At 36.7% G+C, this 14,305-nt stretch overlaps 1 protein-coding gene across 10 annotated transcripts in view; it reads right to left on the bottom strand.

The window, feature by feature from the left end:
* The window catches only part of ZDHHC20 (zinc finger, DHHC-type containing 20), an 83,901-nt gene extending 74,031 nt beyond the window's left edge, over positions 1 to 9,870 (bottom strand). For 5 of the 10 annotated variants that reach the window (XM_006752630.2, XM_006752631.2, XM_006752633.2 and 2 more), the window contains exons 1-2: positions 9,785 to 9,869; positions 5,282 to 5,385 (exon numbers count right to left, since the gene is read on the bottom strand). In XM_006752630.2, coding sequence (XP_006752693.2) covers positions 5,282 to 5,385; positions 9,785 to 9,863 — 183 coding nt within the window. In that variant the 5' untranslated portion in view covers positions 9,864 to 9,869. Of the gene's footprint in view, positions 1 to 5,281; positions 5,386 to 8,014; positions 8,258 to 9,784 lie in introns of those variants that run through there. The other 5 variants (XM_015562143.1, XM_015562186.1, XM_015562326.1 and 2 more) reach the window with 3 other exon arrangements.
* Between the last annotated feature and the right edge of the window lie 4,435 nt (positions 9,871 to 14,305).

Below are 14,305 nucleotides of genomic sequence, written 5' to 3'. Positions count from 1 at the left end.
GTCTGTGTACTCAAGGGTCGCAGGTTTGATTCCGGCCAAGGGCATGTACCTTGGTTGCAGGCACATCCCCAGTAGGAGTGTGCAGGAGGCAGCTGATAATCTCATCGATGTTTCTAACTCTCTATCCCTCTCCCTCTCTAAAAAAAATAATCAATAAAAAATATATTTAAAAAAAAAGTGGGGAAATGACCTGTCCTCATAAAGCTGAAAGTTAATATATGTGATTAATAAATGTATAGTAATATATAACCTACTTTTATAAAAACCCTGGGTGGTGTTCATCACGTCCAGAACCACCGCGACCAAGCGGAAGGAAGTCAGTCCTGCAGGGGTTGTCTTGGCAACAGCTGCACCCTCCCCCAAGCTGTTTCCCAGAGCTGTTTCCTGTAAGGGCGGGGTTTGAGGCAGGAACCCGCCCTGGGAGGGTGGAGGCATTATCTTTGTAAAGTGTGCCGTACCAGCACAGCCAAGGGTGAACCTGAGTGGGGGCGGCTGAAAGGCTTAGAAAAGACAGACAAGAGAATGAAAACCGGTCTCAGTGGGCCGCTGCTTCTCTGAGAGACATGCCCTTATTTTATAGCAGATTCTCGAGGCAAAGTAAGGGTGTGACCAAGATGTTTACAACATTCTCCTGGGTTTCAGTCCTACTTGACGACATGCACCTGAACTCTATCAAGCCTACATCACTCAGGCACGTGGGACCACGTGTTCGGAGCACAGGTTGAAGCTTACAACTACAGCTGTTGGCTATAATTGTGCTGGGAGGACCCTGCCCTCCAAGCTGGGACTTGCATGTGGCAATGAAGGGACTATGCCCACTCAACAGTCCAAGGCTTGAACCTGTCCAAAACACAGTAGCGGCTCCCCACAATAAAATTTTAATTCTGTTTCTTTGTTACTGATGTTGTGGCCCCACCTCATAACAAAGAAACAATTTCTGGAGGATGAGGCCCAGGAATCAGGATTTTAAAAAGATTCCCAGGTGATTCTAATGTGCAGCCAAGGTTGAGAACCACTGCTAGAGATAATATTAAAAATATACCTAAACGTGCAATTCTTTGTCCAAAAAATGAGCATGTTCAAAAATTAAATGAAAAGAATTTGGATATACTCGATGCAGATTTTCACACATATTTGAGTGATGATTCCATTGATTCCACAGATGATGCTGAAAAGAAAAATTTTCCCATCGAATTTCTTAATAGTATTACTCCTTTGGGAATGCCATGTCATAAATTAGAACTGAAAGTGGGTGCAATCATCATGCTATTGAGAAATCTCAATAGTAAATGGGGTCTTTGTAATGGTACCAGATTTATTATCGAAAGATTATGACCTAACATTATCGAAGCTGAAGTATTAACAGGATCTGCAGAGGGAGAGTCTGTTCTGATTCCAAGAATTGATTTGTCTCCATCTGACTCTGGTGTCCCATTTAAGTTGATTCGACGACGGTTTCCCACGATGCCAGCATTTGTGATGACTATTGATAAATCACAAGGACAAACTCTGGACAAACTAGGCATATTCCTACCTGAACCCGTTTTTGCATATGGTCAGTTAGCCCCAATGCCTGGAAAATCCATTTGTATAGTTTCCTCATGAGTATGTATTAAACTGTTAAGTATCAAATAGAAACCAAAAAAATTGGATTCCATTTCACTTTTTAAAAAAATATGTTTTATTGATTCTTTACAGAGAAAGAACAAGGGAGCATCGAAGAGAGAGAAACATTGATCAGCTGCCTCCTGCATACTCCCCACTGGGGATGTGCCCACAACCAAGGTACATGCCCTTGACCGGAACTGAACCCAGGAACCTTGAGTCCGAAGGCCGATGCTCTATCCACTCAGCCAAACCAGTCAGGGCAATTAATTCCCTTTTAATGTGTACGAATTTCATGCACCGGGCTACTAGTTAATACTATAAAGTACTTCCAAGAATGCTAAGGACACAGTAAGTGCAATCTAAATGCCATTATCTTCGTTTCTGTTGGGTTTTTTTTTGCACATTGCACCCATAGGGTAATATAAACAAGTAAAACACCAATTACAATACTAGATAATAGAGTCATGACAAGGAAGGCAGGATGTGCACAGCAGGGACACTGGATGCATAATTGGACAGGCAGCTAAACTTGTGGAAATAGGGGAGAAGTGGATATAAAAGCTTAAGCCCTGGCCAGAAGGCTAAATGGGTGCCAAAAACAACCAATAGAAAAGAAGATAATGGCATTTAGATGACAGTTATTGTGTCCTAGGCATTCTTGGAAGCACTTTACTAGTATAGTATTAATTATACACTGAGTGGCCATATTATTATGACCGGTCAGATTATTATGACCACCACAGCAGTACTTCATTGGGCCTCCTTTTGCCTTCAATACTGCGGCGATTCTTCTTGGCATTGACTCCATGAGATGTTGAAAGGTGATGCAAGGAATCTGACACCATGCCTGATGAACAGCACTGCCCAGTTCTGTGAGATTTGATGGTTGTGGAACCAGCTGCCTGATGGCTCTTTTAACTTGGTCCCACAAATGCTCAATTGGATTGAGATCTGGTGATTGTGGGGGCCACCCAAGCAAGGTAAAGTCTCCCTCATGTTCTTGAAAGCTCTCCTGCACAATACGAGCACTGTGGCATGGCGCATTGTCTTGTTGGAAGAAGCCATCTCCATTTGGAGACGCCATCAACATGATAGGATGAACTTGATCAGCAACAATACTTAGGTATGTTGTGCTTTTCTGACGTTTATAATGGTTTGGCCCTCTAGTAACTTGAGCGCGAAATTATAGCTAATTAGCCTACAAACGTCAGGGAGTCATAATAATCTGGCCATTCAGTATATATTACAATACATTTATTAATCACATATATTACTTGATTCAACCCTTAAAAGAATCCCATAGGTATGTAGTACTGTCATCCTCACTTTACAAGGGAGAGGTCTGAGCTACAGACAGCTAAGCAAAGTCTCTGTCATCACACAACTGCTCAGTAGCAGAGATAAGAGTTAAACCTGGTCAGTCTGGAGCTAGTCTGAGTTCTTAACCTCTATACCATACTGCTTCTTAAAAGTATTACCAATTGCTTTTTCTCATTCTAATTTTTATTTTCCATAATGAGAACTAAATTCTCATGTATGCTATGTTTCAACAGCCATCACGACAAGTGATTGATTAAGTAAAATCAGGCTCTTTTCTCAACTTATGGATGGCATAAATTTAAGGGTTGACTATTACCAATGTCTGAAGAATGTACTTGAAGAAAACACTGTTTTATTAATGTTTTATAATACCTCTTAAAACAAAAGCACACAATAAGAAAATGGACAAAAAAAATTGGCATTATCTACTAATGACGAATGTATATATAACTTATGATCCAGCAATTCTATTCCTATGCATCTACCCAAAAGAACTATATATGTATGCACATATGTATGTGGGTATGTATATGCATTTGTCCATGCACTAGAATGTTCACAGCAGCACTATTTGTAGTAACCTTAAACTAGAAGCTATCCAAACGTCTGTACCCATCAACAGCAGACGAGGTATATAAATTGTGTTATAGATCACAACTAAATACTAAATAATGAGAATGAATTTCCCACAATTGTATACAACAGTACGAACAAATCTCACAAATAGGATGTTAATGAAAGAAGCCACACACAAAGTATATGTCCTGTATGACCCCATCTACATGAAATACTAGGCAAAACTAATCAGTGCTAATGGAGTGGCTTCCCATGAAGTGGGTTAGTGAAAGGGAGCATGAAGCTACGGGAAGCTGGTAATGTTCTGCTTCTTACCTGAGTGGTGGTCACTCAAGTGTGTTTAGTTTGTGAAAATTCATCAAGTGTACACTTATGGTATGTATATTTTTCTACATATATATTATTCTATAAAAAGTTAAGTGGAAGTTGATCATTTTAAACATCTGGTCTATAAATTTAATGAATTATGAAGAGAAATAATTACATTGTCATCATCAGCTAATATCTGAGTGCTAATCATGTGGCAGGTACTATATCAAAAGCTTTACATGAGTGAATCTCATTTAATTCTCACAAAAACATCTTACAGAGATAGGCACTATTATTAACTTCATTTTCCAATGAGAAACTAAGGCTCAGATTCATTAAGTAATATGTTACAGCAGAAAAACCAAACTCAGACGATCCTAACTCTAGGGAATATATTAAACATCCAGCTATATTAAATTACAGGTAAAGGTGAATTCAGGCAATGTCAAGGCAAGAGAGACACACTGGTCTTGAAACTTACTCTATGTAAACGTTCACTCACATTATTTTCCAGATAGAACCTTCAACTAGAAGAAACACTAGCCAAATGAAGGTGTAACAAGCAATACCCTAGACCAGCGGTTCTCAATCTATGGGTCATGACCCCTTTGGCGGTCGAACGACACTCTCACAAGGGTCGCCTAAGACCATCGGAAAACCCATATATAATGACATATTGTTTTTGTGATTAATCACTATGCTTTAATTATGTTCAATTTGTAACAATGAAAATACATCCTGCATATCAGATATTTACATTACGATTCATAACAGTAGCAAAATTACAGTTATGAAGTAGCAACGAAAATAATTTTATGGTTGGGGGTCACCACAACATGAGGAACTGTATTAAAGGGTCACGGCATTAGTAATGTTAAGAACCACTGTCCTAGACAATTTATTCCCACAATCAAATCAACTCTTTAGTTGTAGCATACTCATTCAGACCTGAGAAATATGTTTAAAAGATTTCTAAAAACAAAACCTACTTTTCTAACTTCATTCTGTCCCTTAAGATTTTTTTACTCCAGTAACATAAGTATGTCTTTAAGAAAATATAACATGGCAGAAGAATACAGTGGGGCCTTCACTTACGAGTTTAATTCGTTCAGAGACCGAGCTCATTAAGGAGCTCGTTAACTCAAATTACTCTATCAACTCAATGCAAAAAGTTAGCCGAGAGACAACTGGTATCTCAAAAAACTCGTTAGTCGGGACACTCGTAAGTCAAGGCCCCACTGTATAAGTACAGCTAAACTTTAACACATCATTCCTCTTTAACTATGCTATGCCAATAGAGTTGTATCTGAGAATAGGCTTATGAGTCATCCACAATGCAGAATTACCAAGCAGGATCCATGAATGGAAACAGAACAAATGCACTATATAATAAAGCTTTAACAAAGGTAACACAGGGAAAATATTTCCATAGTTACAGCATTTGGCAATTTACCAACATTAAATTTACCTCTTTGGAGGGGGAAGCGGGAGAGGTGAAAATTGTCATCCAATAGGACCATACAAACATAACAAAGAACAGATGAAAAGCCACAAGGTAAACAACGGCCTTTCCTGGTAAATAAAAACAAATAATATTTCATTGAATCCTGGTGAAAACAGGAAAAAGTATTAGATTAAAACACAATATTTAGGGTCAGGAGGTTTAACCTAATAAAAAATAATTAAAACACACTAAAGATATAAAATATATAAAGTCCTTTATCTGCATGATGTAATATTACAGATATGAAGGAGCATTCTGTATTTAAGAGCATGGTTTACAGTTTCTGTAATATTAGTCTGAGATGAGATTTGATTTTATTGAGTTGCTGAAGATATATAAGTTGAAACACCTCTTTCACTGGTTGCATTTCAAGCTCTTCTAAAAGATAGATTTTCAATGAGTTAAACCAGATTCCATTACTATGAACATTAAATGCAGTGCTATGAATATTAAATAAATGTTCTATTACTATGAACATGAAATATGAACTGAAAATAAAGAAAGTTCATAACACAGCAAATAATCAGTACATTAGAAAAATTTAATTCTTGGATTGTTCAGAAAGATATCCTAAATTTCACTCTCTTTTCAACATAGGGTAATCAAAAATTTCAGCCACTTTGAATTTCTGTCATAACTCTTCCCCAAATAAATTAGTGTAAGACTACAACATCTTTATCTCCAAATATTAACTCACTGTTGGGTTCTGTAGTTTTCTATTTGGAAGACATGAGAATGATTTCCACAAGAAGCAAGACCTATCCAGCAGGTACTTAAATTCTAAGTTTAGAATTCAACATCACAAACCCACTAAAAAACACAAGTATGCCCAACCTGTGTGACTCACTCGTTGAACGTTGACCCATGAACCAAGTGCCCGGGTTTCAGGTTCAATTCCCAGTAGAGGATGTGCAGGAGGCAGCCAATCGGTGTTTCTCTCTCATCGATGTTTTTATCTCTCTATCCCTCTCCCTTCCTCTCTCACTAAAATCAATAGAAATATATTTTTTAAAAAGTTTGTTCTACCCATTTTAAATTTCAAATCAAATACTACTTCTTCCACAAAAACCTTCTCCATTACCTTATGAATTCATTACCCCTTCATACTCTACTCCCCAAATAATTTGCTCAGACTTCAATAAACCACTAGATTCATTAAAGTTAGGTGCTTAATATTTATGAGCTAATATAATAAATGCAAAACACGACCATGCCTGGCACATAATAAATCCTGTTCTTCCTTTGGTCTGAGGTTATTTTTCCTTATGTTTTTGGTTTTAAAAAAGTTTCTTTTAAAATAAAATAAAAAATTGTCAACTCAGAGACCTAAAGTAACCACAAAGGATGGTCTGAAATTAAACTTTAACTAAAAGCAGTTATGGTGGGCAGTTATGTCCTAGGCCTGTATATTCACTGACAAGGTCATACTTTACCTTAACTGAGACTAGCTGTCTTTTTGCATCTATGATAACATACTCTTGAAGTGTCTGGATAACTTGTACCTTCCTTTTTTCTGGACCCCCTGGGCACAACCAAATGTGCTGAGCGCCAGGACAGATACCACAACCTCCTCTTATGTTCAAATTTGCCTTATTTTCATTTCCATTAAAACTGATTGTAATCCTCATTGAAAATCCTGGATTCTCAAAATCGGTATTTTGTATGATCTCTGTTCCCTCCAGTGTTCTACCCAGTGGATTCAATACAATTTCTTTACTTGTTTTTTTTCCTTTGGAAAAGCATGCTGGAGATCAGTCTCCTACTGTTATACCAACTGTCAACTTCTTAACTCACTTCACTGATTTATACTTTTGCCTGGCCTGATATTCAATCAAGTCTATTAATCCTCATCTACAGAATATCATATAGCTTTGAAATATATGGTAACCTAGAATTACTTTAAACTTGGTCATTTAGTTACTTACACTACGACCAAAATATAAAACAATATACTCCAAAAATCTGTTAAAAAACATTTAACATATTTTCAGAATATTTCAGCTCTCCATAAGAATAAAAACAAAATGGCTTTTGCTTTTAAAAATTGTAACCCTCAGTTACAAAACAGGTAAAATAAATCTCTCAGTATGATGCCGGTAATATAGTAAGTACTTAACAGATCATTATTATTATCAAGTTGATATAGGAAAGGGGCATGAGAGCTATATAAATTAACTAAAGTCAAACAAAGTTAAGTCAGGGGCCTGCTACATGCTGTCTGACACGAAACTCAGCTGACTGGAGATGCAAGCAGATCATGAAGAGCCTCTGGACAAAGAAAATTCCTGCAAAGATTGATTAACAACTACTCACCCATACCTTATCATTTACACATACCATAAAGCAGTGGTTCTCAACCTGTGGGTCGCGACCCCTTTGGGGGGTCAAACGACCCTTTCACAGGGGTCGCCTAAGACTATCGGAAAACACATATATAATTACATATTGTTTTTGTGATTAATCACTATGCTTTAATTATGTTCAATTTGTAACAATGAAATTGGGGGTCACCACAACATGAGGAACTGTATTAAAGGGTCATGGCATTAGGAAGGTTGAGAACCACTGCCATAAAGGGAAAACACAATGCGACAAAATATACCTTGTAAAGGTCAGAGTTAATCTCAACCTTTTCCCACTCTCTATTTCCCCATACCAGCAATTTTCCATAGAAACTACAAACAGATGTAAGTCAACCTGTAGAGATGGTTAGGATCTATCGTCCTTCTTTGGTGAGGAGAGTCCAGTAGAGTGGTTTTCCTTGCTTGTCCTCTCTACTCAATAAAACCTGCTTTTCCACTTAAACCTCTTCTCTGGCTCTAGTGTTGAATTCTTTTCTGCTCCAAGCCCAAATAACCTCTTGGCTCTGGGTTCAAGTTGCAACTAGAGACTTGCCCCTCCAGCATCAAAATTATGATGCAGCCTAGATAGTGTAGCTCAGTGGTTGAGCATCAACCTATGATCCAGGAGGTCATGATTCGGTTCCCAGTCAGGGCACATACCTGGGTGTGGGCTTGATCCCCAGTAGGGGGAGCGCAGGAGGCAGTCGATAGATGACTCTCTCTCATCATTGATGTTTCTCTCTCTCTCTCTCCCTTTCTCTCTGAAATCAATAAAAACATATTTTAAAAAATGTGATGTAAAGAATAAAAAATATTGCTTTTAAGTAAGTTTGAATCAATTTGATTGCTAATAACAAACTTCTGGTCATATACATGCTGGAAGAAATATATAAAGTAAAAGTTACCTAAGCAAATTAAATCAAAGCTGAAAGAAAAACTGAACCTATAAATCAAAATATCTGATTCAAATATCACCTATAACTGAATTAAAGACTAATAAGCAAACAAAAAACATCATCAAAACACTCTTTGGAAGACATGGGGAAAATAGCCCCAAGAAATAATGATACAAGTTTAAAATTCTGTTGTAAGAATTTCAGAAATTCTCTGCATTCTGTATGTGCGTATTCAACATATGGAAAACAGTACTGATTTAAAGGAAGAAAAGCATGCCTACCAAGATTGAGTTTGTTCTGTTAATGAGAAACCAGATTCAAAGGTAACTTGAGATTTACATAATGAATGCCTAATTATTTCCAGTAATAAGGATAAATATTAATTTCTAACTATTCAACTGTTCTAGAAATCCTCTGGATTTCCATATCTCAAATCAAATTTTATTTTTGAAATTTGATCTCAATAGGTAGAAAAATTTATTTTATCTCAGTGAATTTTGAGCAAATATTCTTCTCAAAATATTGTCATTGACTAGTCATTATAAAAACTTTAATTCCTTTTCAAAATGAACTAGCAATCTTCATTTTTACAGTCTGCCTATTTAACTAATTGTCAGTGCTATTTTTAACAAATGCACAAACAAAAGAAAATAAAATTCCTTCCTCCACCCTAGCTAAAACTGATATTAAATATCTAAACTATTACTATAGAATCCTAAAGTCTATACAAGGCAGAAATATATATATAAGTATACCAAAGAAGTTTGGGTACTAGGTGCCTTACAAAATAACAACTTACTAATAGTGCAAAGAAGAATATATTGAGCCCTAGCCGGTTTGGCTCAGTGGATAGACCGATGGCCTCTGGACTGAAGGGTCCCAGGGTCGATTCCGGTAAAGAGCACATGCCCATGTTGTGGGCTCGATCCCTAATAGAGGGTATGCAGGAAGCAGCCAATCAATGATTCTCTCATCACTGATGTTTCTATCTCTCTCTCCCTCTCTCTTCCTCTCTGAAATCAATAAACATATGTTTTTTTTAAAAAAGAATATATTGAATGTATAGAAATAAAGCCAGTATTACATCTCATTTTAGTTACTTAAGCTTAAAATATATATTGTCTTTCTAAAAATAAAAGCACAAATAGTCATCACTAAATAAAAAGTAGGAAGGTTGCAATTATGATATCATAAGAAGTCTACTTAAACCGAGACTAAAAGTGTCTTACCATTTTCTCCATTTCCAGAAAGAGTAACTAGAATAAAAGAAAAAACAATGAATAAATATACTTTAAACATTTTGTACATAAGTTTTATTGCCAGTTGACTATTCATCTTAATATCATTTTCATAGAAACAAAGTTTAGTTATAAAATGTAAACACTAATACAACTTTAGAATTGCACAAAAGTCCTAAAAACACAAAAATGCTAAAATTCAAATTATTTATCATTAATACTGCAATCACATTACACATTTTTTCCAGACCTTTGTTCATTTTAAGTGTATCCATATGTTTATAGTTTGAAGTATCTTTAGCTCTTTCCTTAATGCTACCTAAAGAATGAACAGGAATCTCCTCTATGGCACTCAGGGTTATTTAGTCTGTGATGTATCTCTATAGAGGTTTTTAAATAATTTATTTGGTATCATATTTGTATCTCTTTGTTTTTACAATGAAAATCTTAGTTCCTAATTAATTTACTTATTTGTTTTTTCCTAAAATATACATAAAATAGTTTAAAAACTGCATACTAGTTTAAGATTTCTTTGCAACTTTTAAATTTATTTGGCTTGGCTTTAAACTATATCCCACTAAGGAGTACTATGTTCAAAAGTCATTTGAAATAATTCTTTCCTGTGTGTAGTTATAGTATCAACTTTATATAAAATCAAGTTCATTTTTGCCCTAACCGGTTTGGCTCAGTGGATAGAGCGTCGGCCTGTGGACTGAAGGGTCCCAGGTTCGATTCCGGCCAAGGGCATGTACTTTGGTTGCGGGCGCATCCCCAGTGGGGGGTGTGCAGGAGGCAGCTGATCGATGTCTCTCTCTCATTGATGTTTCTAACTCTCTATCCCTCACCCTTCCTCTCTGTAAAAAAAAAATCAAGTTCATTTTTAAAAAGAAAAAATAATTTAAAAATTAAGTTCATTTATTTCATGATTTCAAACTGAACTGTTTGCTTTTATTCCCCTCTTTTAATTTTTTCAATCTGAATAATCTGAATAAAGTATCAATGGTTTAAAAGTCAAAACTCTATAAAGAGGTACTCAGAAAGGCCTGGCTTTTATTCCTCATCCCAAGTAATCATTTTTATTAATGTCTGTTTTATCCTTCTAATATTTCTTTTAGCAAAATAAGCAAGTAAGTACACACAGGGTGAGGTAAAAGTAGGTTTACACTGCAACCAAGATTACTTTATCCAGCAAAGCTATCATTCAGAATAGAAGGTCAGATAAAGAGCTTCACGGATAAGAAAAAGCTAAAGGAGTTCATCACCACCAAACCAGCATTATATGAAATGCTGAAAGGTATTCTTTAAGAAGAGGAAGAAGAAAAAGGAACTCTCACCATTTGCCACACCAAGGATGGAACTGGAGGGGGGGGGAGGGCAAGAGTGGGGGGGGTTGAGGGTATCGTGGGGACAAGGACACATATGTAATTTCTTAATCAATAAAAAATATATTAAAAAAAAAAGTAGGTTTACACAGTTGTTAATATGGAAAATAATACATTAATAAATAATAATGTAAGTATAAGCTCTGTGTTTCCTATACTCGCAATTGTAAACCTACTTTTATCCACCCTATATTTCCCGTTTCTCCATTTATAAACCATTCCACACCTTTTTTTCCATCATTATACATGAGTACATGGACACAATCATGGCTTGTTTGTAAAGCACTGCACAGTACTCCATTGTATGGGAGTTCCAGTAATACGATTAGGCCTCTATTGATAGACATCTGGGTTGTCTCTAATCTTCTGCTGCTACAAATGATGTGGCAATACAGAATTTTATGCATGTGTCATTTATGGAAGTTTATTTTTAGTAGATTCCTAATAGTAGGATTACTGGACCAAAAGTAAATCTGTCCACTTATCCCCAAAATCCCTGTTTTAGGGGCTGTACCATTTTATACTCCTACCAGTGTTTTAGCAATGTCACCATCAGAAAGGTCCTAGGCTGGCCCTGGCTGGTAGTACAATGGTTAGAGCACTGGCCTGCCCACTGAAGGGTCTTGGGTTTGAATCCCAGGCAAGGGCACGTACTTAGGTTGCAGGTTCAAGCCCTGCCCTGGTTGGGGCAAGTGCAGGAGGCAATCGATGTGTCTCTGTCACAGTAATGTTTCTCTCTCCCTTTCTTCCTCCCTCCCTGCCTTCCTCTCTAAAACCCAATGAGGAAAATATCCTCAGGTGAGGATTTTAAAGAGATGAGAGAGAGATGAGAGAGAGAGAGAGAGAGAGGAGAGAAAGAGAGAAAGAGAGAAAGAGAGAAAGAGAGAAAGAAAGAAAGAAAGAAAGAAAGAAAGAAAGAAAGAAAGAAAGAAAGAAAGAAAGAAAGAGCCCTGACTGGGTAGTTCAGTTTGTTAGAGTGTTGTCCTAATATGCCAAGGCTGGGGGTTCGATTTCCAGTCAGGGCACAGACAAGAAATCAACCAATGAATACATAAATAACTGGAATAACAAACTGATGTTTCTTCTCTCTCTCTCAAATCAATACAAAATAAATAATAAGAAGGAAGAGCACTAGAAATGGTAACTACATGGGTAAACATGTAACATTTGTTTTATTATTCAAATCTTTAAAAAAATAATAAGCTGTTTGTTTAAACAAAATGATAGCAATATAGTGTGAGTTTTACAACATAAAATGTATGACAACAATAGCATAAAGGCTTGGAGGGAAGAAATGAAGGAATGCTTTTATAAGGTAAAAGCATGTGAAATTGTATATCACTTGAAGATAGGTTATGATAAGTTAAAAGATGTAAGCTATAAACCTTAAAGCAATCACTAAAATAAGAGTTACAGCTAATAAGCCAACAAAGAAGAGAAAATCATAAGAATAATTCAGAAATTTTAAATCATTTAAAAGATGATTAATTCAAAAGAAGGCAGAAGGAAGGAAGGATAGCGCAGATTAAAAAATAACAAATGAGAAGGCTTAAACTTAACCATTTCAATAATCACATTGAATGTAAATAGTCAAAACACCTCAGTTAAAAAGGCAGAGATTGTATAGCATGGTGACTATAGTTAATGATACTATATTGTATATTTGAAACTTGCTAAGAGAATAAATCTTAAAAGTTCTCATCACAAGGAAAAAAACTTGTAACTATTTCTGGTGATCAATGTTAACTACATTTGTTGTGGTGATCATTTTTCAATATAGATACATATGAATAGTATGCTGTAGTCCTGAAACTAATAGGATGCTACATGTCAATTTTTTAAAAGGCAGAGATTTTCAGATTGGATTAAAAAAAAGAAAACAAGACCTGCCCTAGCCGGTTTGGATCACTGGTTAGAGCATTAGTCCATGGATTGAAGGGTCAAGGGTTTGATTCCGGTCAAGGGCACATACTTCAGTTGCTGGCTCAATTCCTGGCCATGTCTGGACATGTGTGGGAGGCAACCAATCGATGTGTCTCGCTCACATCAATGTTTCTCTTTCTCTCTCTCTCTCCCCCCGCTTCCAGTCTTTCTAGATATCAATGTAAAAGATATCATCAGATGAGGATTAACAAACAAAAAAGACAAGACCTACTATATGCTGTTTACAAAAAATGCATTTTTTAAAATATATTTTTTATAGATTTCAGAAAGGAAGAGAGAAAGACAGAAACATCAATGATGAAAGAGAATCATTGATCGGCCGCCTCCTGCACACCCCCATGGGGGAGCCTGAAATCCAGGCATGTGCCCTGACAGAATCGAACTGTGACCTCCTGGTTCATAGGTCTGTCGATGCTCAACCACTGGGCCACACCGGCTGGGCAAACAAATACATTTTAAATATACAAATATAAACAGGTTAAAGTAAAAGGAAGGAGAAAGACATACCATGCTAACACTAATTCAAAGAAAGATTAGTAGACATGTTAATATTTGCCAAAGTATATTTCAAAGTAAACAATATCACCAGGAGTAGGAAGGTCATTTCACAATGATAAAAGGTCAATTCATCAAGAGGACACAACAATCCTAAATATATTTATAATTTTGTTAATACTTACCCAAGGATATTTTCCCATTGATTTTTAGAGAGAATGGAAGGGAGCAGGAGAGAGAGAGAAAAACATTGATGTGAGGAAAACACATCCACTGGTTGCCTCTTGCATGTGCCCTGACCAGGGTTGGGGAACAAACCCATACCCAGGTATGTACCCTTAACTGGGAACTGAATCCTCGACCCTTGGGTCCAAAGGCTGATACATAGGCCAGGGCATCAGATGGCTATTATTGTGTTGGCTATTGTCATTTTTTTTATTTGACAATCTAAGGGAAAAGAGGTCAATGCCCCTGACTAAATAGGTACTGTATGATTTTTATTGATTTCAGAGAGGAAGGGGGAGAGGGAGGGAGAGGGAAAGGAAGAGAGAAGGGGAGAGGAAGAAGGAGAGGGGGAGGGGAGGGGTAGAGAGAAAGAAACACCAATGATGAGAGAGAATCATTGGTGGGCTGCCTCCTGCACACCCCCTACTGGGGACCAAGCCCACAACACTGCCATGTGCCCTTGACC

The sequence above is a fragment of the Myotis davidii genome, unplaced genomic scaffold (assembly GCF_000327345.1).
Source record: "Myotis davidii unplaced genomic scaffold, ASM32734v1 scaffold2270, whole genome shotgun sequence".
Taxonomy (NCBI): domain Eukaryota; kingdom Metazoa; phylum Chordata; class Mammalia; order Chiroptera; family Vespertilionidae; genus Myotis; species Myotis davidii.
This window is presented reverse-complemented; position numbering and strand designations above follow the sequence as displayed.